Here is a 27778-nt window from a genome sequence, read left to right on the forward strand (position 1 = left end):
CATTAAGCTGTACAGTACACATAGTTGTCATTTCTTTGATTTGAACTTTCCCAGCCCTGTCTTTAACCAAGCCGGATGAAACTGTGCTTCCTGACACACACGCACACCTACAGTCCACTGTCTTCATCTACCAGCCACTCTGCTCAAAGAAAGAAGTGTCCTCAAATTACAGGAAAAAAAAAAAAAAAGAAGAAAGAAATGCACAGCTCCTGAAAGACAGACACAGGATTCTCTCTCTGTGGCAGTTCAACACATGTGCTTCCTTTATTTGACCATCACTGGTCATATTCCCTCCAGGATTCACTCATGTGGTCCTGTGTTGTTCCTGTTCTTCCTATTTGTATTCCTGACTGATTAAAGACAACATGGCCAAAGATGGAAAACTAAAAGTGAATTTAAACAAACAAACAAACAAAAAAAAAAAAAACAGTCGTGCTTACGTCCATCACATCTGCTGTACAAAGTGATTTAGTCACAAAGTCACCAGCAGTCTGTTGCACCAGTTCCGGGGAAAGTATTTGATTTTTTTTTTTTTTTTGCAAGTTCTGAGAGAGGGGGGGGGGGGGGGGGGGGGGGGAAACCTAGGTTAGATTTAATGTAGACTGCATACGACTTCCTCCAACAGGTGCAACAAGCTGCTGGACATTTTCCCATAAAGATGTCAGATACATTTCTAAACCTCCAGCCACAGCTGGACGTGAAACCTTTAACAAACTATGGCTGGTTAATGCGTAGCAGGGAAAAGGAAGACTTAGTGCACTGATTCACAGGTGTCCACTGCACCAGCAAAACTTCAGCTACTTCTTTTTTTTTTTTTAAGCATTCAACACATTTTCTCAGACGAGCAGCCTCACCTCTGACTGTTTACACCTGAAGATCGTTTGATTAAAAATACCACAAACCAAGAGTGATCTGCCTTTAAGTGTATCTTGAGGACCTCGACTCACAAATGAAGCTCAGTTCATCTACAGTGTAAATCCTACAACAGCATTAGGGCCACTGTGGGGGGGGGGGGGGGGGACAGATTTTCAGAATAAAATGTGTTAAGTCAAATGTGAATAATTCAAATACTTCATACTGTACGGTACAAATGCTCCAAACTTTTTCCTCTAATACTGTGACTTTACTTTTATGACTCATTATTCAAGTGTTGAAATATTACACTTTTCTTTTGTCAAATTAAAGATAACTGTCATCAATTTACAACTTTATCTTGTAATGACTTGCTTGTAAATTTGCCTTTTCTCACAAAAAAATACAGCTTTTGTGATAATTACATTACATTACGTTGTGATAATTACATTAGAACCTACCTTTCAACAGTGGCCCTAATACTCCGCCGTTGAACTGAGATCACGTTGATACTGAAGATGCAATCTGGCTGTAAATAAGGCGTCTGGTCTGAGAGATTCCAGTCCTGCTTTATTCGGAGGTGACCTCCGTCGCTGCGAATCCAGATTCATTCTGAGAAAACAGAGGATCGACTGTGGAGCATCAACCAAAACCAGTCTTGATAGGGCTGCTTTAATCTTTTCATCCATGATTCAGAGACCCAACAGCTCAACCCCTCCTTTGAGTCAATATTAAAAACTCTTCATTTATCAATAACTATATTTCCATAGAAATTCATATAAAACAATTTCAAATTAAATAGGTGAAATAAAAAAAAACAAAAAACCCCAATGACAACACTTAAGTTTTCAAGGCAATTGCTCAAGGAAATTCATTTTCTAGAAAAAATTTGCCTTTTCTTAAGGATCCCATTAACAACAAAAGGCCAAAACAAGTTTTCTCTCTTGGCTTCCTCACTTCCTGTTTGTTCAAACAGACGACACACGGTCCACAGCCAAACACGGTGGCTTATAGTGGCTAGTACTAAGAGTAGTGCATGCTGCAGTCCGGTATGAATGCCACCATTTTTTTTTTCTCCTTCTTCTTCTTCTTCTTCTTAAAAAAAAGAACTCCACATTTAAAATCACATCATCCTGTACAAACATGGAATCGTATTCACATCTAGGAATAAATCAACGAATGAATCAAAGAAAGAGGGAATCAGCATTTTGTTTTGTTTTGTTTTTTCCATTGTCACGTTTTTCTTCCCTCCATTTAAAAGGCAAGTCAATTCACGCAGCTACAACCGAAGAAGAGTCGATGGGTGAAGCTCCTTCCAGCCGGTAGATTGTCACAGGTCCGGCACAGACCTCCTGCTGAGCCGTGTCGTGTCATTTCCGTGACCGACTCGAAAAAAAGGCTGTGAACGACGCCGCAGCCTCGAGGGGAGCGACAGCAGGTTACAGACTCCGTGTATCGCACAACACCTGGGAACACAAACACGACTTGTGTTCTTGGTCCAATGAAATCGCTCCACATTAGGTGGATGCTGTCATTATGAGTCAGGCTGAACTGATAACTCAGTCTGATGTGTCCCGGGTCGGACTGGTCACGCACTTTGTTTTCCTCTGCACTGCCTGTCTATGGGAAGCCCTTAACTTTAAATTGGGTTCTACCTTGATTTTGATCGGGTTCCACAGTCTATGCATGAATGCGTTATTACTATAATCATCATTATCATTGTGTGTTGAGTGACGTTCTACATGTGAAGGTGAAATATTAACATCTGCACTGATTTTTTTTTTTTTTTCTAAACACAGTGTCAGTCCAGAAGTGCTGATATGAACCTTCAGAAACCTGCAGCTGATCCAGAGCTTGGCGGTGGCCCTGGTGGGGGATCAGACTCCTAACCCTGGCAGTGGTAACGCCTTGCGCTGCTGCATTTGTACAATGTAACACCCAGACCTGACCATGCTAGTGCCTCATGCTACCTACTGAGCTACAGTGAGGATAAAACCCATGAGAACCAGCCAAATCAAGGTTCCTGTTTAGGCCGGTGAGATCCAAAAAAAAAATATTGTCTTTAATAGCCCAGAGCCAGTAAGTCCTGGCTCACATCAGCCCAGGTCTCACTGTTATTTTCCCAGCAGGATTATTGAGGTGGGTGTCTGGATAGTCCAGTACAGTTTAGCCATAATCAGCCAATGAGGAGTGAGATCTGGACAAAATGGTTCCACTCATCCTCTAATGTGTGCGAGTGTTTTCTTGTATCATGAAAAAAACCAAATGTCTCCGTCAAAGGCAGAGAGAGAGCAGTGTCTCCTCTTCGTCTCATTGGTCCTTGAGCTGGAGGGCTGGCTGCCGCTCAGACAGAAATCTCATAGGTGGTGCCCCCGACGCCCGTCACCTTCTTCACCCCGCCGCCCTGGGGCTTGTGGGCGGGGCTCTGCATCAATGCCGAGCTGGGGTAGGCCACTCCGGGCCGGGCGGATACGCTGACTGGGTGAGAGGGGGAGGAAGGGGCAGAGCAGGAGGAGGAGGAGGAGGAGAAGGGCTGGCCACCGTTGGTCCGATGCAGAGGTTTCATCTGGATCAGCTCATCCCTGATTTTAGAAAAACACAAAGGAAAAAAAACAAAAAACAAAAACAGGAACATTGAGTGTGACAGCTCAGGACAGGAAGCCCAGAGTCCAGCTGAAAACGACATGGACGTCTCAGTAACATCTGGATCACTCAGTACGAGGACTAAACTAAAACCTCAGGTGCTTTCACACCTGTGGTTCGGTTCGTTTGGCCTTTTCATGTTCACACTGACTTATAACCGCAGTTATACAGACTGACAGGTGACTCATTGATTGGACAGTTTTGGTGATGTCATCCTGCATCATCATCATCATCATCAAATTCAGTGGACTGACAGCAGGTCAGACTGCACTTCAGGCTCCGTGTGTATATTTAAACATCTAAGTGATGATCAGCATTATTAGCACTGACTGACTGAAGATCACACCAGGATGAAAGCAGGATGGACAAACAGGAAGGACATGTTTGGGACCGTCTGATCAGACGGAGTTAATGATAGTTTACTTTTTGAAATCACTTCTCTACTTTCACAAAACCCTCTGGCAGCTGCACCAGGGTTCGTTCTCCCCGAACCGAAGCAGTGAGGCGTGAAAGCACCGTGTGTTTCAGCTTCAAAATACTACTCACAGCTCGCTTCACAGCCCAAAAACCTCTACAAGTCTTACTACAGCTGCTGTTTGGGCTGTGTGGATTTAAGGAAGACATTACACCCATTACACACTTGGGTTTCTGTGTTTGAAGAAATGTCCAAAAAAGGTCAAATGTCCATGACAGTACACAGAAACGTTCTACACTCTCCATTATCTTCCTTCTTGGGCTCTACAGGGAAAACCAGAGCTGACAGTGACGATAAATCTGGTTTGTGCTGAACTGGAAACTGAAAATTGAATTTGAAAATCCTGCAGGGACTGTCTCCCACGCAGTAGACATCACAGTCCCAACCAGGACACTGATGTCCTGAAATGTTAAAGCTTATTGGTGAGAAAGCTTCTCTTTCAGTGTGGAGGCTGAAACATTTATATTCGACTTTAGTAGTTTTTCACTATGCTATTGGAAGTTTGTTTATCTGTGAACTACAATATACACAGACACACAGTCCGTTTCATTTAGACAAGGCCACAACAACGACACACAAATCACACATTCCTGAGGTTAAAGGAGCCACAGTGGTAAAACTAAACCCATGCAGTTGTGAAGTAACTGCAAATAACAAACAGTGAGCAGGATGGAAAAGTGAGAGGGATGTTGTCACAGGACAGACACACACAGCAACATGTCAGAAGTTCAAACAGTCTAATTGTCGTCATGCAGAAGTGTGACGGTGCCTCAGTGTAACAGAAATGAGAAAAACGAACCTGATAATAAAAGACTGGACCTGGCACTGTTTCATTCCTGGGACCAAACACATGATGCTTCATGCATCTGTGCTCAGGAGGAAACGGTTTCCCTAATATCACCTCACGCTACGTCAGATAGAGCTGATTATTTTTATCTTACATGTTTTATCATGTTACATCTTGACTGTTTCAGTTCTCCTGCTGTTATTTTAACGACAGCATGAATTTATGTAGTTCTTGAACGGCTGTTGTAACGAACCAATCCGTCCATGAGAACCGTTCCAGTTCCATGTAATGTGTATAGAGACAGATCTGCCTGTGGAGGACGAAAGGGACTGCTACAAAATAATGTACTGTCCAAACAGACGGCGGTGATAATGAAGAAGACAAGAACAAACAGACAGAACACATGTGACAGAGAAACCTCACAGATGAATGGAAGACAAGCAAAGGGAGAAGAAGGAGGAACTCACAGGAAATCTGGCAGGAGGAGGAGGAAGAGAGAAGGGAAGAGGAGGAGGAGCAGTCAATCAGGTAGTCAGGTTTTCAGGCGGGCGGATGATTTTTTTTTTTCAGGGTTAGCAGCAAACCAATCGTCCTGACAAAAGGCGAAACTCATACTCACTTCGGTGCTTGTATTCCTCCTCCTCCTCCTCCTCCCATCATCCCTCCACTTCCTCCTCCTCCTCCTCCTACACCTGCTGCATTCGCTCCGGCTGACGCAGAAGCCTTTCGGACCAGCCGGTATTGCATTTCAGCCGCCGCGGCGCTCGAGTATGAGAGCGACTTGCCCAGAGGTGGGGGGTGCGGGGAGCGGGGAGGGTGGGTGGTGGAGGTAGAGGAGGAGCCCAGAGGGGTGTCGGTGGAGCGGGTGCGGTAGGGGTAGGCGTGGTGGGGCGGTGCGTGAGGGGCAGCGAAACGGGGAGGGCGGGAAGTGGAGGAAGAGGAGGAGGAGTGATGGTGGTGATGATGGGAGTGGTGGTGGTGATGATGGTGGTGGTGGTGGTGGTGTGGCAGAGGCGGAGCTGAGGAGGAAGGGGGAGCGGAGGCCTGATTGGCGGGTGCGGGGTGAGTGCCCGGGTGGGTCTCGCCCAGCAGGCGCTCCCTCTCTGGAGGAGGTGGTGGGGAGGACGATGTGGAGGACGATGAGCGATGGAGGAAGGGGTGGTGGTGGTGGTGGGAGGAGCGGTGGTGGTGATGGGGTGACTGGGAGGACTGGGAGTGCATCTCAGCATCTCTCTGTTGCGAAGACAGGAAGGGGGAGCTGTAGCCGCCTGCTGCTGGTGTGCAGGGTCTCCCAGAGGAAACCTCAGGGGCTACTGAACCCACTGCCACCCCCTTGTCGAAATCATCCCCCCCAGCCAGTAAGCTGTCATACGACAGGCTCCCATTGCGAGCCGTGTGGTGAGGCGGCGGTGTCTGATTGGCTAAGCTCTTGAAGCTGGCTGAGGTGGTGGTTGCCTCAGAGATGTGGGCAGCGCCTGCTGAGGTGTGCGTGGAGCTGGAAGATCGCGATGCCACTCCTGACAGGACGGTGGGGTCGGAGAAGGAGGGGTACGAGCGCCCGCCAAGGGAGTAGCCAGGGATGCCCCCTGCTCCCCCCTCTCTTCCTCCCTCCCTCCTCTCCCCACCTCCTGCCCCTCCCACTCTGTCAGATGAAGTGTCCCTCCGGTCCAGGCTGGGCTGAGAGCGGAAACCAGGCTGCTGGCTGGCCTGGAGGAGGGAGGAGGTGGAGGAGGAGGAGTCCCTGGCACTGCCAACACTCTCTCCTCGACTTAACTGGAGGAGGGAGGAGGAGGAGGAGAGAGAGGAGGGAAGTTGAAGGAGAGAGGAGGAAGGAGGAGGGAAAAGAAACAACAAGAAGCTGAGCAAATACAAGCAGAGACCTATGAAGGAGTTGTGTACATTTTTGTGAATTCCTGTGAAAATAAAACTTCTTCTAGTGCTGACAACCTGACACAACACCTCAAATGTTACCGTGGCAACGTTTCTCTGTCAGACAGGTCAGGACTGATACTGATGGTCCTGAGCTCAATTAGATATTCAGTATGAATAAGACCACTCGAAGGACACCGTGCTAACATGTAGGGTCCAGTGCGAGTCTTTAATAATGAATCCAAGCTTTGTGTCACTGGACCTTCATTCATCCTCCCTTTTTTGTGCCGTGTTGTATCTGTGGAGTTCACTGTGTCACGTGTCCTCCACAGCCTGACGGACACGGTGCTGCTCTCTGTCAGTTCGTCACACTTTCCATTTCAGTTCAACACACGTGCATCTCATGCTGACTTTAATCTGCAGCGCTGTGCTTTCACGTAAACCACAACACCACAAACAGCAGCAGCATCATCATATGTAATACAGACTGATACATACATGAGTTCAAACAGGGGACATGTACTGTACTTCAACGCTGTGAGAAGATAACACAAGAGTTTAGCACAGCATCTCTACCACCTGCTGCGGTTTGATTATCATCATGGTGGAGATTGAACCTCCCCTGCCACCACGTGACAAGCGTCACAGACGTGTGCGGCTGTTGCGAAGTGCACTTCCCTTTTTGTCAAACAGTTGCTCCACTGAAGGTCTAGTGACAGAAAGCTTGGCGTCAGATTCAGATACACATTATTATATATTATTAGATGTAAAATATGTTTAACTTTCTCTGCCAACATTTCTTTTAGTGTAACTATGAGGGTTTAAAAGTCACTAAAAAAACAACAACAGAACACAAAAAGAGTATGAACGACAACTGTAGGTATACATCGTCAGTCATACCAGTGAGTGGCGTGCTGTCAGGACAAGCAGTGTTTGACCAGTTAAAGCTAAAAGCAGACATCAGAGTGATACTGAAGTGGGAGTGAAATCTCTCCTGACATCTCTGAACAGCGCTCTGTCCCATAAAGGATCTGATCTGCCTGTTGGAGTTCATCTCGTAAATTACTGCCTTCTTGTGGCCGCAGTAGGCTACTGTCTCTCTCTGGGAGCCAGGCTGACTACCAGTCGTTACATCGATCATTTCTGTCATTTTTGTGGGCGTGGTTCTGGGCGTGGCATGGTTTTGTGGGCGAGTTCAGTTATGATTTTGAATGCCTGTCGCAACTGTACCTGAGCGTTAGGAAATGACTTCAACAGTCTTCCTAAGCGTAAAGATGAAGCATTAGCAAGTAAATGAACAAATTCAACTAGAGGATGAAACAGAAATGTCCTACTGATCACAGTAAGACGGAAAAATAAACAACATGAGTTTTAACTGCAAGAACAACAATCAGGTAAACTTGTGTTCTTTGATCTCAGCAAATAACAGTAACATTAAGGTGATGTGTTAGCTGGCAGCACATCTGTCTCTAATCTGTCTGTCTCGCTAACCGAGCTGGGCAGTGCATCTGTCTGTGTCTCGCTTGCTCCTTCAGCCAGGAAGGACTGAAGAAAGGTGAAGCTGTCAAGGTAGAGTGAAGCAAGATGCAGGACAGAGACTTTCAGCACAGGAAAGACAGGTCACACATCATCAGGACAGGCCCTGAATTTAAGAGACAGCTTACTGCTACTGCTGGCATGAAAACATATGTTTTAGTGTGGTCCATTTTTTTTTTGGTTAGTGTAGTAAACATCTGAATCACACGTTAAGATACACATCTAGGGGCGGGTTAGTTGGTTGCTTAGCTCTGCTTTCCTGTCTGTAAAAGCCACCACACGCCACTGATATTAACACTAACAAACACATACGCTCATACAGAAAAATGTTTCTCTCCCCTAAGTAGCTGCAGGGAAAGACCGAGGTCACACAATTCAAAGATTTCTAATGAAGTCAAAAATAACTGGTCAAACGTGAATTATAAACAGAATTAACTGTTGGTTCTTTTATAAGAATTGATGAAAAACTGTTACTGAGATGAAGACTTGATTTACACTTTCATCTTATATCTCCAAAATATCTCCACAACACAGAATAAGAGGGAAACGGATTTATCTTCCCGTTTGGTTCCTCTGTTTTCGGTCAGTTTACTGTCTGTTAAACTGTTTTCTGTCTGAGGCATCGGGAAATGTTTTCTTCACATGAGACCAGATCAGGTGATAAGAGTATGAAACTTCAATATCAGAGATCAAAGGGTGCCTGTAGGACATCACTGAGGTGAAAAAATAGCAAATGGATGGTAAAAACAGAGCCTTGGATATTGTATCTGAGCTACAGGGGAGAAAAAGAGGAGAATCTACGGGAGTCACTGAGACACATTTCTAAATCAGAGAGGAGAACAAACAGGAAGCTAAAAGGGAGACAAACAAAAGAGAAAGACTGCTGGACTGACAGGTGGGAGGATATGAACCAGACATGGGTACAAATACTGAGAACACCTGAGTTATCTCTACTAATCTTGATGTATTCAGGTACAATCCTTTGATTTAAAAAAAAAAGAAAGAAAAAAAAACTCTCTTTATCAGTCTTGTGTACTCCTCTTTTACTCATCTGTTCCAACCAATACTGTCCAAGACCGATAAATACAGCCACGGCTCATCTGAAATGGATTCAAACAGTATTTCACCCACGTCCAGAGCAAACAGAAAGGGACAGGAAACAAAGTTAAAAGTGAAGATAAGAGGGGAAAAATGCTTTCAGAACAATCACTTACTGATACTGATCAACAGAAAGCCACTGAGAAACCAAACCAAGATGGCCGACAGGAAATCAAAAGGAAAAACAAAAAAAATGGAGATGCATTAGATTGAAATCAAAGAGATAAAAGAAACAGAGGCAGGGACAAATGGAAATAAGCTTCTCTTCTTATAAACACACATACACACACCACTTAATGTTTATTTACTCTGTGAAGAGACTCATCTGTGTGTTTGTTTGTTTGTGGATTACCTGGTTGGCGTAAGCATGTGTGAGCGCTGTGTGGTTCTTGCCAGGGCTGTAGGTGGGCCTGTATTTGTACATGGTGGGGGTGGGAGGGGCTTTGTTCAGTAGACTGCACTCTGCAGGAGGGTGGGAAGAGAAAAGATAAAACTGTAAAATCAACACAGAATCAGATCAATGTTTAGTTTGTTTTTTTACAGCAAGAAGCTCAGACAAATATCCTGTAGAGGAAGCTGCTGAGAAAGCTTTACCCTCCGTGTTTCCTCTGGTGATTCCAGGGTAGCGGAGCTCTGGTTTAGGTGGAGGAGGAGGCTCAGCGTCACATGACTGGCTCTCCATCATCTCCAGACTGGACCTGGACTGGAATGAGGATAAAACACACAAATAAGAAACACAGATAGAAAGTCAGAGAATTGTATTTAGTTGACTGAAATAGAGTCCTGGTCAGAATTATTGGCAAAACATAATAATTCCTACCAATTTAAATGCATTTATGCAATTAATGTTAAGACGCTGGTTGTCTACTGATCCCAGGTCTGAATGGCTGAAGCTACAGCAGGACATCAGATGAGAAAGTGTCCCTTGCTTCACTACTTTCTTTCTGCCACTGTCAGAGTACAGTTTCAATCAGCTCTGGTGACTAATATTAACCGACCACAGCGCAGAGTGCAGGGAGTTCTGGTTGTCAACGCTGGCCTCAGGTCAGTACATCAGAGAACCGACAGAGACACTGAACTGACAGAGAGCTGTGACTGTGTTGGTTGAGTTGATGATATTAAGTTAAATACTAGATCAGCGTTTCCCCATTCACTGATTTATTTGCAGCGACCCCAATAATATTAACAATGGCCACCACATATTGATTTTCTATTTTTATTTTTACTATTTCAAATATATATAAAATCTTATTTCATTGTAGAGCTGTGCACAGCGCATTGACTCAGGTGATCACTGGCCAATCACAGTGTTGTTATTTGTTGTACATTTGTTGGTAATTAAAATGTGTACAGTTCTGAGAGTATAATGTTGATGTGATATTCACATGGAAATTTTGTGATCACACTTGAGACAGACTGAGAAAACTGTCCTGAAGCAGATTATCTCATCAGGAGAGGATGACAAGCTGAACATTTTTACTTGAGTAGAGCTTTTGGCTTCTTACCTCTGCTCATGGTGAAACAGGAACCTACTGAGACACTTTATGTTGGTCTTCCTGTCTTTGTAAGCAATCTGTATGTATTCACTATTTATTTCACCTACCTACATTTGTTTTCCTGTATAAATAACAGAGTGGGGGAATCTGAAAATTATGATGTTTTCCCTTAGCTGTCGTTACTTAAATTGTCCTCTGACTATGACAAAGTCAGAGTGATGCAATGAAAACAAGCCACAGTAAATCAATGACCAACATGTCTGACCAAAAAAAAAAAATATATATATATAGATAACAAATTGCTTTGCGAGTAGAAGCTGACACTGTCACTCCCGGGTGATTTTTTATTTTATTTTATTTTTTATTTTTTGCAGTAAGTGTGGTTGGGCAGACATAGTGTAAGTGCCACTCACTGCCATATTTCTGCAAAAAATAAAATAAATTAAGATAAAAAAAAAAATACCACACCCGTATGAAATAATCCATTTCAAATCTAATGTTGTGAGCCCAAGCTAAACAAAAATCAGTCCTCAACCTCAATAATCAATGTCCCAGCAGATACTTTACTGCCTCTGGGACTTAATTCTGCCAAATCAGACTTTATTCCCAGGCTCCTCACTAAACACTATTTTACCCCAGTTTTGTGAATTTTGAACATTACAGCAGTTTCTAAAAAAAAAAACAAAAAAACAACACAAACCACTGCAAATCATACTACAATTAATCAGAAAAGATTCAGCAAATTCAGTCAATTTTAACACCAATAAAAAAAATAAAAAAAAAGTCAGCGAGATCCTGACTAGTTTGTGTTCTTTGTTATCAAACATCACAGACTGTCTGATGATAGATGTGGTTGTGTTGCGTTTACTGATGTGACCTTACAGGATTTCTGGCTATTGAATTTCAAACAGCTTTTAAAGCTCCTGCTGCCATCTGGACCTGCGTATATGCAAACTTACCAAGTACAGATTTGAATGAGAAGCACAGCACCCTTACGTAACACTTGTTTACCAGCAGGACAAAGCTAAAAAGAATTTTCTTTAACTGGTGTTTAAATAAAGCCAGATGATAATAACACAGCAGTGTTAATGGCACTTTAGTAAAGTCTGTCCCTATGAGCTCCTGCTCTGCTGTACTTACTCGGTGCAGGTCTCCCTGTATGCCGTTGTCCAGGATCTTTGCAGCCAGCTGGGCCTCTGTCAGCTGTGGCCGCAGAAAAGGAGGCTGCACACACACACTCTGCACACACTTCTTCCTGCCCAAGTACCTACAGAGAGCACAAAGACAGTGAGTGTACGAATAATAATCATAATATGTTACGCAAGCTCTGTTTCAAATGCTAGATGGATTTGTTGCAATGAATAAGCCATTAGCGAATGATCCCGGCACACTGACTGCAGCATGTTCAGAAATTAGAAGAAAAAACGATGGCCTTGAATGAAGAAGGTTTCAGAGATACTCTCAAGCATATTTTCTAAAACAATTCTATTCGACACAGAAGTCCTGTTGTTTACGGACTCTTTCTCCTTCCTCAAACAATACGCAATCTATGCCTAAGGTTTCCACATCACACCTAGATAACTTTCATATTGAACCACAACTGACTACCACAACAACAACATCATCCTGCACAGCGAAACTCAAACATCCGGGTCGTGTAACAGCAAGTAAAACATATTTTTGAGTGGAGCTTTAAATGGCTGTAAATTCTCCTGTCATTCAGTTACTTTCTCAAAATGATGGTCTTTAGATGTTCAGTGTATTTTGTTGTACAGAGTAAACTGAGAGAGCCAGAGAAATGTTCAATGCTGTGCACTGAATGGATATTCATGGGCCAAGGATGAAGACATGCCTTTGTAAGATTATATCATGCTTATGAACAACCGGAGAGATGCATTTAATAAAAAAAGGACAATTTAAAAAAAAAAATGCACCTGGGTGCCTGTGAGCTGCAGAGGACATGGGAGACATTCCTCCAACAGCCATTGGTGAAAGGGTTCACACCTCCTCTGAACTTCCCTGTTACCTGGAGAAGGAAAAAAAAAGAAAGGAAGACAGAGTGGGATAGAGAGTTTCATAGAAAAATGAGGATTACAATTTATAAGCATTCATTTAAACAATGAGAAAGATGGATTACATATGAAAGGTTGTTAAAATGTCACAACTTTGCAAAACTGCCACATTATAATGAATTTTGGATATTTTATATACATGTGTTCTAAATAACGTCACTGACAGTGAAACCCTGCTGACATTTGTAAGACGTCCTGGTGCACACGTACAGAAACACTGAGTTTCCTACCTGTTCATTGGTCGTCCTGCCTCTGGCCACAAGCACTATGTGGAAGCCAGTGAGGCCAGCAACAGGGATGAAGAACAGGCCCGCAACACACATTACAGCCAGACTGAGAACACAGGGGTCAAGGAATATCTTAAGAGACCGGATTCAACAGAGAGATGAAGGCCCACACCCCTCTCACACTGACCTCACTTCCTTTCTCTCTCGAGACTATCAACTGTCGTCAACACAACAACAACAACAACAACAACGACAGCCGAACTCCACTATCTGTCCTTAAAGGATACGTGACAATGGCGTGCAGACGGTCAATGTTCTGCCGATGGTAGAGGATGAAGAGCAAGCCGAAGCCAAACACGGCCATGATGTGAGCCGTCAGAGACAACAGGAAGAGGAAGAAGTATCGGTAGTTCCTGCGGCCGATGCAGTTGTTCACCCATGGACAGTGGTGGTCAAAGTCCTGCATTATTAGGGTCAGAAGACAAGTGGTAGTAAGAAAACTAGTACGGAGAATCACGGCCCAAATCCCAATTCAAGTTCTTTAAATCTGCTGATACCAAGTGTGATACTTATACTTTCATAGAGATGAAGGTATTCAGTGCTGATTAAATATGTATATTGTATTGATCAGCTGAAATTACTGATATAATATGAATGAAAGTTTATCTGTGAGAATGTGACTCCTGAAAAGGATGTGACTCCATCTGTACAGAGCAGGCTTATCACTCATCAGTCTACAGTCAAACTCACTAGTGACAGCTGGCTGTTGGCTTTTGTCCAAACTTTCTTGCCACAATCGAACAACACTGACACTGCTGTCTCACTCCACCAGAGACGGTTAAAGGAAAGCTGTGTTTGTTGTTGTTGCAGTTCTGTCAAAAATATCCAAAGTGGACTGGCTTTGGAAATGTTAATGTAGTCCTACTTTAGGCTGCTGACAGTGCAGAATAATTCAGAGACTGTGTTCATGAGTAACATCCTGAATCATTCTATGTAAACAGTCTATGGGTGAGTGTGAGCACACCTCGACACAGTTGTCACAGACGGAGCAGTGGGAGCACCGTGGCGGCCTGTAGAAGCGGCAGGTTGAACACCACTTCATCCTGACCTGGATCCCTCTGATCTCCACCGTCTTGTAAAGGGGAGCACGGAAATCGTCCTCCTTGTCCTCGTCCTCTTCGGCTGCAGATTTCGGGAACAGAAGACAAAAACAATCACATTCCCAAAAACAACCCTATAACTGGCCGTACACATAAAACACCAAAGATCTTGAGATCTCTGTTTCGACAGACTGCAATGTCATCAAGAAGTTTCACAGTCATAACTGTTAGATATGAGTCTGCAAAGGTTGGTGTGGACTGTGGGAAAAACTCTGTGGAAAACAGCCTGCCTACAGTAGAACATGGTGGAGGTGTGGCTGCTTTGCTGCCTCTGATGCTGGAGGCAACGACTGTGTCAAAGGAACGATGGAACCACAAGACTACAAAGGCATTTTAAAGCAAACGATGGACTGTTTTCAACTGGCCAGCAATGAGACCTGACCTAAATCCCATTGAAAACCTTTGGAGAGAGCTGAAATCTGCCATTGCAAAAAATGACTCAGGCAAACTTAAAAGAGCATGAACACACAGGAATGGATGAATGGAAGAAAGATCAATATTAATATCGAGGTCAGCCATGTATTTATGTATGCAATATACACTTTATATATAAAACGAAAAAGGCAAAGGGGACATTTTTCTACAACAGCAATATAAACATATTGCAGACAGCATTTAGTGCCTTCAATCATGGACTCACCTCTTGGGAAGATGCCGGGGTCCATGAATGTGGCCATACAGAAGTTAGCCAAAACAAACAGGAAGATGACTCCATTGTAGATGGGCACAGCTACTGAGAAACGCTCTGAAAGCCACGGGCACCTGAAACATGAACAGAGAAGGAAAAAAGAAAAAAAAAGAAAAAGATAATTCATTTCATCTGTTATATCCAGAACAAGAGGTCCAGGGCACCGTTCTCCATGTGTGGCAAACTGGGCTTTGGTTTGATTTTACTGCAGTTGATTTCACATGAGCCTGGATTTCCCATTGATTTAAAGTTGGTTTGAAGTTTATGTGGAGCTGTTGTGGAGCAGACCTGCAGAACTATAGGATGATTCAAAGTGAACTGAATCACTGATTAAGTGTTTTAAAGGATAAAGTTGGCCCTTTCTTGTATTTTTCTTACTGTCAACAACACATTAAAGCAAACACTCCTAACAAATACTCTGACGCCCTCACTACATGGCACTCTGCTGACAACTACAGCTAAACACACAGACCCAAGGAAATGGCTCACAAATACAGTGGGGTCCAAAAGTCTAAGCCCTCACTGAAAAACTAATATTTTTATTCAGAAACATTTAAAAACAGCAGTTTTACTCATTTATAATTAAATCTACAACATAATGAAGTGTGTAAAAAGTGAATGGGTCTGAAAACTCTCTGAAGCCACTGTAGTAGTTGTTTACAAAAAAAATTTCCAAAGAGATTTCTTTGTTATTTTTGTGTTATTACCTAATTTTTCAGATGACTGTTATCAGGCTCTTTGTGTGGTGATGTATTAATTCACTGGTGAGAAAATGAAAGGGATTGTGAGAGTGACTGCAGGGATACAAACATTAACAGACTCAGGGATAAAGAAACTGTGAGAGACTGGATGATAGGCTTTTGTCAGGGTGACAGATGTTGGCCTATTTTCCCTTCACTAATCTGAAGCACAGAGCTGCCTGCCCACCACATTAACCCCACACACACACAGACACACAGATTAGATTTTCTCACATATGCACCCACAAACACACACAGACAGGCGGGCACACGTACTCACACCTGTCAATCTGACTTTCTCGCATCTAAAACGAATACACGTGGTCTCTCCCACAGACACTGCTTCACGCTCTCCCACTCACAACACTATTTTTTCCCTTTTCTCACACTCTCTCTCTGACAAACACACAAACACACTCTAGAGTGAGGTGTCAGCAAGATTAGTGATGGCAGTCTGTAACACCACAGACTTTGCATTCTGTCAGAAACACTCACAGGGCTGAAGGCCACGCTGAGGCAGATACATCCGAAAATAATGTTTACATGTGAAACTTCAGTCCACACTACGACTTTCAGGCTGTTTTAGATAAACTCTGCATCCATAATCAAACTCCAAGACAGACAACGAACTTGTCCAGGCTGTAACTACGCTCTGTCTGATCCACTCAGGACAGACACAGCCTGGTCACAGTCAGGTCAAGTTTTATTTATGTAGCCCAGTATCACAAATGACATGGTACTCTCAAGGAACTTTACAATCTGTACAGAATACAACACCCTCTGTTCTGAGACCCTGGAACTGGATGAGGAAAACTCCAGCCAAAAAAAAAAGGGAGGGATCCCTCATCCAAGACAGCAAGACATGCAACAGATGTCATGTACAGAACAGAGAAAGCCTATTGCATTTTTGACCTTCTTCTTTAAACATGGCTTAACTAATCCAGGCTAACTTTAGCCTGGATTGGGGGGGGTGGGGGTTGAGGTTTTGGTTTGGTTACGGTTTTGAAGATGAACCGCAATGTCTCTTGTTAACGTCCAGCCAGGGGACATTCACTGCATGTTGTTCCACATTTCGTGTTTCCTGTAATCTCCCAACTGTCACATAAGGCCAAAAATATCCCCAAAATAACTATCAACCTCATCTAACTATGAAACCTCACCCAAGTGAGAGGGTCTTCCAACACAGCTCAATGTTTGATTTGTTCTTGGTTGAAGTGATCTTGAATGTTATTTTTAGATAAAGTTAACATGAGCAGACAGTCAGACCCTGTGCTGATTGGATGACTGTATTCATGACTGGCTTCCATGTCACTATGCCTAGAGACAGCACATCTTTACTGCAGCTTCAAAGTACTTAAAGCTACCATATGCAAATTTTGGAAATCTTGCAAGCACTAGAGAGAAAGAGAGACTTGAAAGCAAACCACCCCACCACCTCCCCACCCCCCACTCCATTATGCTCCACCCAGCACTTCACCTACATCCTCGTCCTATTCACTGTCTCAGTTAATGCAAGAATAAGGAGCTTGCAAACTTGTGAGTCAGACATAGGGACATCTTCCAGCAGCTAATACTAGCTTGAAGCCTCTGTACGAGAGTAGTCGACCAAGAGCGTGTTCACATACTGACTGACAGCCATGAGGTCCCACCCCCAACTTCAGCCTTCTCTGACTGGTTAGAGGAGCGAGGCCCACTGAAAAGCTTTAGAGGGGAATATCTCTGCCCTGCTGCCAGGCACATCAGTGAGTCTGGATCACAGGAGCCTCTGACAGCTCCTCTCTACATGATGATAAGATCTGGGGCATATTTCAACTATTAAACATAAGAAAAAAAGTTACATACTGTAGATTTCATTTCAAGCTAAAGAGGAACTTCAAACAAACCTAACCACGCAATGACAACCTCTTAAAATCTCTCATTAAAAAGATTCAACTTTAAAGATGAAGTCATAGACAAACTTCCACTTCACCATGATCAGTAACCAATAATGCTTATTATAACATTTACTTATAATTTATGAAATTGACTCCAATTTAATTACAACTAATTATTTTAGTCCAATACAAATGAAACATTGCATATATATTTATATTTAAATAAGAAATTCCCAGCAAAACATCAGAGTTTAAACACCATGTTTCCTGGTTCCATTAGTCTGATTACAATCAGAAACATTTAATTTAGTGTATATGATTTGATGGTATCCCACACTAAATTTAAATTTTACATTGCTGCAGTATCATGTATAAATATTTGACTATTTCTTTGAAAAGAAAGAGTTAAATATTTATACAGGATAATGCATAATAAAAAATAAAAAAAATACTGGTTCTTGCTGCTAAAGCTCCACTATGTTCCCTCCACTACGTCCACCTGCTGTGTGGTGCTGGGCAGGTAGTGTACCTGCTGTGGCTGTGAGACTGAACCAGAACAGTCCAGCTGTGGGCCATAAACAGAACTATGAGCTGAAAGACACTCAAAGACTCTGAGAAGCTGAGGGAACTGCTGAGATGGTGATAATTCTCTGTGGGTACATAACCATGAGCAACACCTTTCATATTACACATAGTCATTAGACCCACTGTTGATACAAAGATATTGATTAATGCAGCTTCGAGGACATGTTGCTCTGAAAACAGCTCCAGGACTGAACAATCAAGGCTTGTGTCAAAGTATCACAAATCCAGTCAAGAACATGGCCCTGCTCCCCGTTATCTTATATTTGTATTGTGATATATTTCTGTTGAGATTATATATTCATTTCATCACAGCTCATAAACAGGCCTGTGTGTGTGTGTGTGTGTGTGTGTGTGTGTGTGTCTGATGCACCGTTGCCACTTACGTAAAGCAGAAGAAGAGTGTGGTGGAACCAACGAGGAAGAAAGTGGCTGCTGACACTGGGACATAGCGGGAGGGTCGCAGGGGTCTGCTGGGCGGGACCACGGCATGGGGTAGGGGTGACGAGGATGGACCCCGCCCTCCACTCTTACTGCTGCCACCTGGCATCACTTCCTGTGTGAGATGTTGTGTTTGTCTGCTTGGCAACTGTTATGTCAAGGAATGTGTCATTCCAAGTTAAATGTGACTGTAAATGTTGTAGTTTGGGAGTAGAGACGATAGATGGGCAGAAAAGAAATAAAAATGTAAAAGAGATGATGGAGGAGTAGTTGAGAAGGGTTTCCTCTTTCAAGTGGAAAAGAGGAGAGAAGAGAGGGAGGAGGAGTGGACGCTTGTTTTCTTAGATTCTCAGGTCAATCCTGATCTACTGTGTGTGTCAGATTAAAAGAAGCTTACAAGTCTCTCTGCTGTAAAAGCCTTGTTTCCCTGTCAGCCACAAAAACAGGTGGTAAGGCGGGATGAACAAATAAGCCACAGATTATAAAGAGGAAAAGAGTTGCAGGCACATACACCACGCTACTTTAACTGTGTTCCATCCGACATGTCAATCAATTACAAACACAAGCCTATAGAAAGTGATAATTCTTATAGGTCTTTAAGAAGAGCCTATAAATCAGTCTAAAGCGAGTAAATCTGATTTTTGTACAGCAAGGTGAATAAAGGCTTGGTGAAAATCATGATAATAGTGCAATTTTAAAAAAATATGGCTGTCATTTAAACAAAAACGTATTTGGACCCTTCTGTTAAAACACAATCATTTAGTTCTTCGGTATTTGCTATAAAAGCCCAATCAAATCCTAAAATACAGAAAAGTGGTCCAGATTGATTTGACTGGTCTATAAATGGGAGTTTAGTGAGGTACCAGAGTTGGCAGAGGTAAACCTGTTTTGCTAGCAGACTGACTAAGAAGACGGAACAAAAGCAGCAGCGAGAAATGAAATGAAAATGAAAGGAAGAGTAAAAGAAGAGAAGAGCGTATAAGAAATAAGTCTGGGATGATAATCTGAGATGGCTATCTCTTTTCCTTCGTCTGTGTCGTTCTTCAGCTTAGAAAAAGTGCAGATCAAGCCCTAACATGGGAACTGGGCTTGTTTGTAAATAAGTCTGTGAGAGGAGATTTCAGCACCTAGAGATCAGCAGTCTGGGCAGCTGTAGCAGTGTGAGAAAAGGTCTTGTAAATAAAAAAAAAATGATAACCCCTTGCTCCTTGTTAAGGAAAGAGACAGTTAGTTTTCAGTCCAGGACTCGTACTAGAAACAGCAGTCTATAAGCGGGCCAGTGGAGTAGCCTGGTTTTCCTGTGTCGGGGCATCCCTAAACCCCGCCGGTGGCTGATTTAAACCACCTCACCTGCCAGCTGCACCGGGGATGTGAAAGCAGGAAGCGATGGTCTGGTTCTTTCCAAAACATCTGGTGGAAAATCCAGTAGAACATCCATCAGTATCCATGTAAAATGAAATTGCTGAGAATGAGCTAAAATAGACAGAGTAGATCTGGACTGCTCGGGGGTTATGTATAGAACAGATGATGGTATTATCTCAAATCAAACCAGTAATGGCAACACAGAACAACTAAGTTGCCCCCACTGATCTCCTGTCAGTTATGTAACTGTCGACCTCCCAGCAACAGGCCTTTTTTTTTTTTTGTTTTTTTTGGCCCTCGTCTCCAGAGACTTGTAGGGCCTTCCCTCAGCTTCCTTCCCCAGCGGAGGCTTGGATAACACGCTCCCACAGCAATCCCTTAGATGATACAGCCTCCCTGATGCAATGGCCCAAAAATGACCTCATAAAAAATCTGAAAAACTGCAGCTTCTATGTGTGGAAGGGACTCCTCCAGCCATTTGTATCTTAAGCCTTTTCAGGTTTCAGCTATCCTTTTCCCCATCAAACGCTGGGCAGAGGCCTCGTTGTTTATGATGGTGATTACTCTGTGTATATGGATGAAACAGAGAGGTGGCAGTATTGAGTGTCAACAGGTCGTTCAGGCCGGTCAGGATGCTGCACCTACAACAGTGACAGGACAGGAAGAAAGTGTTAGTTAAGGAGAAACATTCATTTTACACAGCATTTAAAGGTGCTGTATATTACTTGTTTTGTCCACTCCCTGCAACAATATGGCACAGCTATGTTGACTTGCATGTTATGTTCACTTGAATTTTAACCAAAGCCCAACAATCATCCTTTGCTTGATAACAACTCTGGGGGGAAAAACATCCTCCTCAGACTTCTCTTGTTACGTTCAGAATGAATCAAGATTACCGACAGAATGTGAAGACATAACAGCTGATGTTATGTGGCAGGTACACAGAGAGGGCCGGTTAAAACTTTATGGATTTTCTGACAGTCCAGTGGCCCACTGATGAGGCAGCCCCCCCGGGACTGATCTAAGTATGCCTAATGGCTAGTCCGACTATGGCACAAGGGAAGGGGAAGGGGGGAGGAAGGACCACAGAGTGCATTTCTTTGTTTCTTCTGATAGAGGTGGACACCCCAACTTTCTGGAGATATGCTGTCCTCTCTTTGTTTTAAGCATGAATTCGACAACAGGCCAGTTCTTACACAATGCCCCTTTAACAGTATCTGCTGACAACTAAAAGACTGGAAGACAGGTGTTCGGTTTTCTCTTCCAGATAAGCTAACGAACTGTGTCCATTTTTACACCTGGCAGATCTGACTGCTTGTGTTTCTTGCCCCATCTCGTAGCTATGCGCTGCTGTTAGCTTAGGGTGAATTCGCTTGTTTAGTGTGGTTGGCTGGAGCTCGTGTGAAAACTGTCGATCAGTCACCTGAGCGGACAAAACAGCCAGCTCAGCCAGCGTATCTGCTGTCTGATAAGTAACATAAAATTGAAATACAGAAAAGCCAAACCACATTTGAGGGAATCTACAAGTCTTGTTTCCATGTCATAATTTGCCCAACAATAGCAAACTGATTTTATATCTGTACAATGTCCCAGTTAAGAGTCCATCATGGTCACAAAAAACCTAATCTAAGGAACCTGAATCTGTATTTTGTTGATTTTCTGTGTTGTTGTTTTAAAAAATTGCTATCTGCCAGTTTTTTTTAAACTCCCAAATCAAAAATAAGTATTCCAGTAAGTACTGGAAGTAGGCAATCAATGTGTAGTCAACTGTATACTTATCCATTTAGCCTTTTGGGACTCCACAGGGAGCTATGCAAAATCAGATAAGTCGCGTCAGGTGATGTCACCTCACTGAGCATTGGTCAGGGTTGAAGCCTACAAGTTTGAAAAGTAAAAAAAATCTGAGGGTGTGGAGTTTGGGAGAAGTGGGTTTACCTCACCTCTGTAGCCCACTCCTGTCTGCAGCAGGCTTCAGGATTGAGAGTTAGTGAGCTGCCACTAGCATAACGTTTCACTCTGCTTAAGACACATTTAGGATTAATATTCTCTGCAGACTGTAATGTAAATAATTACCAATCATGACAGCTTTTTGCTTCTGTGCTCTGTTTCCTATCATAACTGTAATCTGCTGAGCACACAGTATCCACTAACTGTTCTGTAATCTAAATGCTGGCCCTCTAACATTGTCCACTTCCAACCCTGTTTGTATCATGTTTTATATGCTGCATGTCCTTCTCCTCCTATCCTCCATTCCCAGCTGTCCTATCTTCCTCCTTTTCCTCCTTTCACCCAGCCCGTCCACCAGCAGGAGGGTCCCCCATCTGAGCCAGGTTCTGCTCAAAGTTTCTTCCTGTTAAAAGGGAGTTTTTTCTTGCCACTGTCGCCTTAAGTGCTTTCTCTGGGGTCAGGCTCTGGGTCTCTGTAAAGAGCTTTGAGACAATTTTGATTTGTGGAAGGCGCTATATAAATAAAACTGAATTGAAGAAAATTGTATAACACAACCAAATCTCGCACTAAGCTTTATTTTCAGTTACTTCATAAAAAATAACTTGTATCAGAAAAAAGGTAAGGCATTTTAATGAATCCAAACAAGTCGATCAAGTTAACAGGGTGCAGTATGTATCAGCTCATCCTGACAGGACCATGACTAGCTACACTCCTCAGATCATTTCCTCTGAAGGCAACCCAAATTTGGCATATCTAAGTAAACAATATTCTCTGTACACGCTGAGCATTTACTATGAGAGATGCTCTGCAGGAAACCATTTCATAAGACACTGTCACCAGTAAGAGCACTTTTGCTCCACAGGACCAAAGTCACCACCTGCCTCCTCTCTCCCTCCTCTTTGATTCATCACAGCACTCACCGCTCTGCAGCTTAACCAGACAGAGCTGTTTGCAGAGACAAAGACGGGCAGAGAGACACTGTCTCTGTACACAGTTGTTCAGTTTATGGACTCAAGATTTCGATCCTTCAATTAATAAGCAGATGAGTGCACCTGCTCAGGCCAGGCATGATGGATGGACCTGTCTTCCTACACTTTATCTATTACTGCTGCACCATTCATCAGCATTAATTGCTCTCTCTCCCCTCTTGCATTCTCTCTGTCTCAGCCTGTATTGATGTCCATAATGATGATGATACAGCCATTACAAACTCTACAAAGTCAAGGAAAATGAGTGAAATATCCTGTGACAACAGGTCTACAGCCCAATTAGTGTACGTTGTGTACAACGCTTAAGTACTCAAGACAAACCCTGAAAACTGTGGGGATGCAATTGACGATCAATGTCATCATCTGTTCTTCACTAAAATTTAGTTCATTCAGAGACACATCAGGGAACTGACTGTTTATTGCAAATGGTCATCCAGTGAGAACTGGCAGAAAAGAAACTTCAAGGGTATTTTTTTTTTAATTACCATCCATATCCTGCCCACAGTGAAGTCCCATTAATCCCAGGTTTTAGATTTAAATCTGACAAGTAGCTAGGTGCTAGCTAGACTGTAAGATAACTCCATTATTCTGACAATGACCCACTATCACTATCACTCTTGTTACAGCCTATATGAAATATAACAGTGTACACTTCACAAAACAGTAACTATTCTTGCAGAGGAAATTATTAAAACTTACTAGTTTTCAGAGGGTGAAATCACATTACACATAATAACATATCTGCATAATGACATAAACAATTTTTCCTGCATCATCCGCTAGAGTTTGCTGTATGTTAGGAAGAGGTGTAACACGTCAGTCCAAAATCTCCCATAGGTGTTCAACTCAGTTGAGATTTGGAGACTGCGAAGGCCATAGCACATGACTCACATCATATTCATACTCATCAAACCATTCAGTGACCCCTCGTGTCCTATGGATGGGGCCACTGTTGTCCTGTTTCTCCACTCGTTTTTCAGGTTCTTCCTTTAATTCGCCCCCCTTCTGTAAGCTACATAAGGGCTGTTCACCCTGCTTTGTATTGTTAATGTATTGCAGCAATAACTACTGTTATCATGTTGCCACCCAACACTGTCAAACACATCTTTTCTAAATTGGATTTGATTTACTACTTTTAACTTAGGCCTATTTTATAGTTTTCTCATCTTTATCATATATTACACAGTTGCTCATACACTGAGCTTTGGGCCACATAATCTGCAGTCTTTTTCGAAACACTTGATTTTAATCATGGCCTTAAAGTAGAGGCCTTTTCAAACGATTTCAACTTGAATGGGCTTTAACAAACCCAAGCTCAACATTCAGATGTGGGCAGAATTGGGAACGTCAACGATAACACACATGCACCTTGCAAGATTTTGCTTCATGTTTATTACCCAGTATTTGCCTAAACTTGGCATGCTGCCACAGTGGGCCACATTATCACATGTTCATACTAACATTATGGTTTGTAACTCTGTCAAATGGACCTGATACTTCAAGGTGGCATGTTGCCAAATACTGAACATACACCCCCATATATATCTGCTTTGACATGCTATAAAAATCTAGGACTGTATTTGTGAAAGCAAACTTCAATAATTAAAACAATCCAAAACACTGAGAGACAATACATGGGGTGATTTACCTTAATCTGTGCTCTCAATAAAGATATAAGATATTTATTTCCTCTTTCAACCAGAAGTCCTTTCCATGTTATCAGATCAATACTCCAAAACACCATGCATCCTTACTCCATCAGGCAGAATCTCCAACCTCCAGTGTGGTAAATGCTAAAAAAATTCCCAGACACGGTGGCACCTCCTTATATCTAAAGGAGCCTACAGCATTGCCAGCACCTACACATAAATACTGGGTGTGTATGGCCTGCTGCAGTCACGGCAGCGGCAGTTAGAGCCTCGGTATATGCACCAAACCCACAAAACGATGCCTTTTACCGACGGATGCCAACAACCTCATTTCATGACCACGAGTCTCCTATTCTGGATTGGCATTTTAACCAAATTTCCGGGGGAAAAAAACGGTTTGAATGGAATAGCTTACTAATGCCTAAAATACCGGCAGATGATGCTTGACAGATACAGCTGAGCCAGGTGACACGCAAACCCTGGGTGTTTCAGTCAAACGGCCCAGCAGCGCTTGGTTTGACAACTCAGAGGACGAGATTCAGGTCCGCAAAAAATGTGCCATTCTCTTCAAATGAGGAGAGAAGGTGGTGTGGCAAACCACACCGAAAATCTCACAATTTTGTGTGGTGGTTGCGATAAGCAAATGTGTGTGTGTGTTTTAACAGATTAATTAAACCCTTTCTTTATTCTTGTGGGGTGTACTCTTTAAATCGGTTAATCGTGCGGTGGCTTCTGGGTTTGATTACAGATAAGCAAAACAGCAGTTTCCTGCCAGATTTAGGAAATAACACCTCGGCATACTGTTCCGTGCATACTAGCACATACTATCCAGCCCACACTGGACAGTGGTATTGAAGCCGGGGTGGGGACGCACAGCTAGTGGAGACGATAATATCCTTACGGACCCGGGATGAGCAGCACAATTATGCTACAATTTAAATCCCGGCGTTCCGTTGAGGTTAGCTAGCTTGGCTTAGACTGCTGACTACAGCGAGTCCATAACGATGAAATGAGAGTACGTTAGGGTGGAGATAACCAGCGTTATTGAGTGACAGCACGGCGATAATGGCAATTCTAGCTGGAACAAGCTTCATCATTGCTATTTAGAACTAACCGTGTTCAAAGAGAAAGCATTACACCTAATCATTACACCAAAGCAAAAAACGGCCCATGGTTTAGGCGATAAGGTTAAGTAGTGTGACTGGTAAGGTTCCGTATAATGGGACTGTATGAGCTTCCTTTCCATATTACATTTACATTAGCTAGCCTTAAGCTACTCAGGTCTCCATTAGTTAGCTATGGCTAGCAGTAGGCTAACAATTCATCTCACCTGCGAGGGGGTTTTACAGTTGCTCAGGGTCCAGGCACGGTGAATGGGATCTGCCAGTCTCAATCGTGCTATTTCCTCTTTGGACTAGAATCCGCAGAGACAACTCGTTACATCCATTATCATCCATAAGACAGCCATTCAGCGGTGCCAGCGAGCAGTACGGGTACTGCTCATATGGTTAGCTTTCCCAGCGCCAGGCTAATTTACAGATAAATGGTTGGCAAGCTAGCCAGGACCCGATATGTCAGACGGTATTTTACTACAGGCAGCTAGCTTAAATAACTGTTAGCTACGGGTGGAAGCTGCTTGGTTTTGTAACTTCTTTTGAAATAGATAGCATCCGTGTGGAGGCCGCTCAGCCTGTACGTACGTTAAGAAGAAAAAAAACAAGCGGGTATAATCCCAAGAGAATTATGTGCTCTTCTCATATATCCATAATATTAGTGGCCTAAAGATTACCAGAGGCCGACATATTTGTCAGTACTACAAAACTCTGATGCCAGGGTCTAACAGCAGAATTGTCGCAAATATAAATGGCACTGATTGGACGATGAGACTGTCAATCAAGCTGTAAGCGTGTTGTTATTGCTTCTTCAGCCATGACCCACCCCCCAACAGTGAACGTCATGATTGCTCTAAATCGTGATTGAATTTAGTCCCCAGCACAGAGTTGCAATAGATAATAAAGCTTTGGTAATATATTTTATTGGCGCTAAGCAGGGTTGGCACATAAGCTGTCTCTGACATGAGGTTTTAATCCTCTCATGTGACACACTGACACAGTAACGTATGTTTGTGTTTGTGTGTGTTGGGCGCGTGCGTGTGTGTATGTTTATTCTCATGTGGGCACCGAGGCACTTACAGTATAGTGCACTTGGACGTACACACAGACACACAGGACACACAATGGGGAGATTAAAATGACAGCAGGGGCTATGAGGATAAGCCCACACAACCAAGCTCAAGCTCCTCATCAGCACACACACACACACACACACACACACACACACACACACACACACACACACACACACACACACACACACACACACACATTCTTGGTGGCAGGATTTTATAGTTGTTGTGTGTGTGTGTGTGTGTGTGTGTATGTGTGCGTGTTTGTGTGTGTGTGTTGAAGCCCCTTGGCAGTTGGCATGTGAGTCCATAAGGCTCTTGAATTGAAGGGGCAATCATGGCATTGAAAAAACAACAGATGATTTTGTGATGACCCATTTACTATAGGTGGTGGAACAATTTTGTTTTTTTGTTTTTTTAAAAAAGGTTGGCATTCCTTCCAGTCTATCTTAATTGAGTACTTTTCTATTTAGACTTACTGGTCACTTTAATTGTTCTTCCTGTTCATACCTGTAGTTTTCTAGGACACTTTTATTTAACTTGTTGGGTGAAGCATATATGTGGGTGTGTCAGTATTGATTGAATGCATGCTTGAAAAAGCTTGAATTTTTCCTTTAATGAACATTTAGGGTTTAAACATACTTAAAATACGTTTTAGTTTTCTGAATCATGCAAAAAACTGCTTTAGGAAACAGCTAAATTCAGGCATCAGTGATGACTGGAAATGGTATTTATCTTTCATAGATACCCATACCAGCCTGACAGGGAAGAGGGACTGACACACATCTTTTAAAGGAACTTTCACACTGACGGTTCAGACTGAATCTGAAAGTGGTGCTTGGGAGCAGATGAAGAGGGTAGTGTCCAGGGACCCTGCATTGATCAGTACTTCTTAGGAAGTCAATCAAGTCAGTTGGGTGAAATCCAGTGACAGGCTAGTAACCAAAGTTCATAGCATATCAGCCTCTCTGCTCCTTAGGGGTAAGCAGAAGGTAGCACCAAACAAGACTGCCAAGAGAGTGACAGCCAAGGAAGGAGAGGAGTCATACACAGAAACTCAAAGTGAATTGGACATGTGGGTAACTGACAATTCAGATCTGCACAGA

At 43.0% G+C, this 27778-nt stretch overlaps 1 protein-coding gene across 2 annotated transcripts; it reads right to left on the minus strand.

The window, feature by feature from the left end:
- Window positions 1–769: 769 nt before the first annotated feature.
- zdhhc5a (zinc finger DHHC-type palmitoyltransferase 5a) lies at window positions 770–26292 on the minus strand. Of its 2 annotated transcripts, XR_005893994.1 has the most exons (13): window positions 25818–26292; window positions 18486–20543; window positions 14856–14977; window positions 14080–14237; window positions 13343–13515; window positions 13059–13161; window positions 12691–12782; window positions 11897–12023; window positions 9855–9963; window positions 9613–9722; window positions 5377–6530; window positions 1314–3434; window positions 770–999 (listed from the first exon to the last, which is right to left on the minus strand). XR_005893994.1 is itself a non-coding variant. In XM_041037034.1 (12 exons), the coding sequence occupies exons 2-12, from the start codon at window positions 18647–18649 to the stop codon at window positions 3197–3199; spliced, it is 2550 nt and encodes an 849-aa protein (XP_040892968.1). In that variant the 5' UTR covers window positions 18650–20543; window positions 25818–26292; the 3' UTR covers window positions 770–3196. The 2 variants fall into 2 exon arrangements, 1 of the variants encoding a protein (XP_040892968.1); XM_041037034.1 differs by having other exon boundaries at window positions 770–3434.
- Between the last annotated feature and the right edge of the window lie 1486 nt (window positions 26293–27778).

The sequence above is a fragment of the Toxotes jaculatrix genome, chromosome 4 (assembly GCF_017976425.1).
Source record: "Toxotes jaculatrix isolate fToxJac2 chromosome 4, fToxJac2.pri, whole genome shotgun sequence".
Classification (NCBI taxonomy): Eukaryota; Metazoa; Chordata; class Actinopteri; family Toxotidae; genus Toxotes; species Toxotes jaculatrix.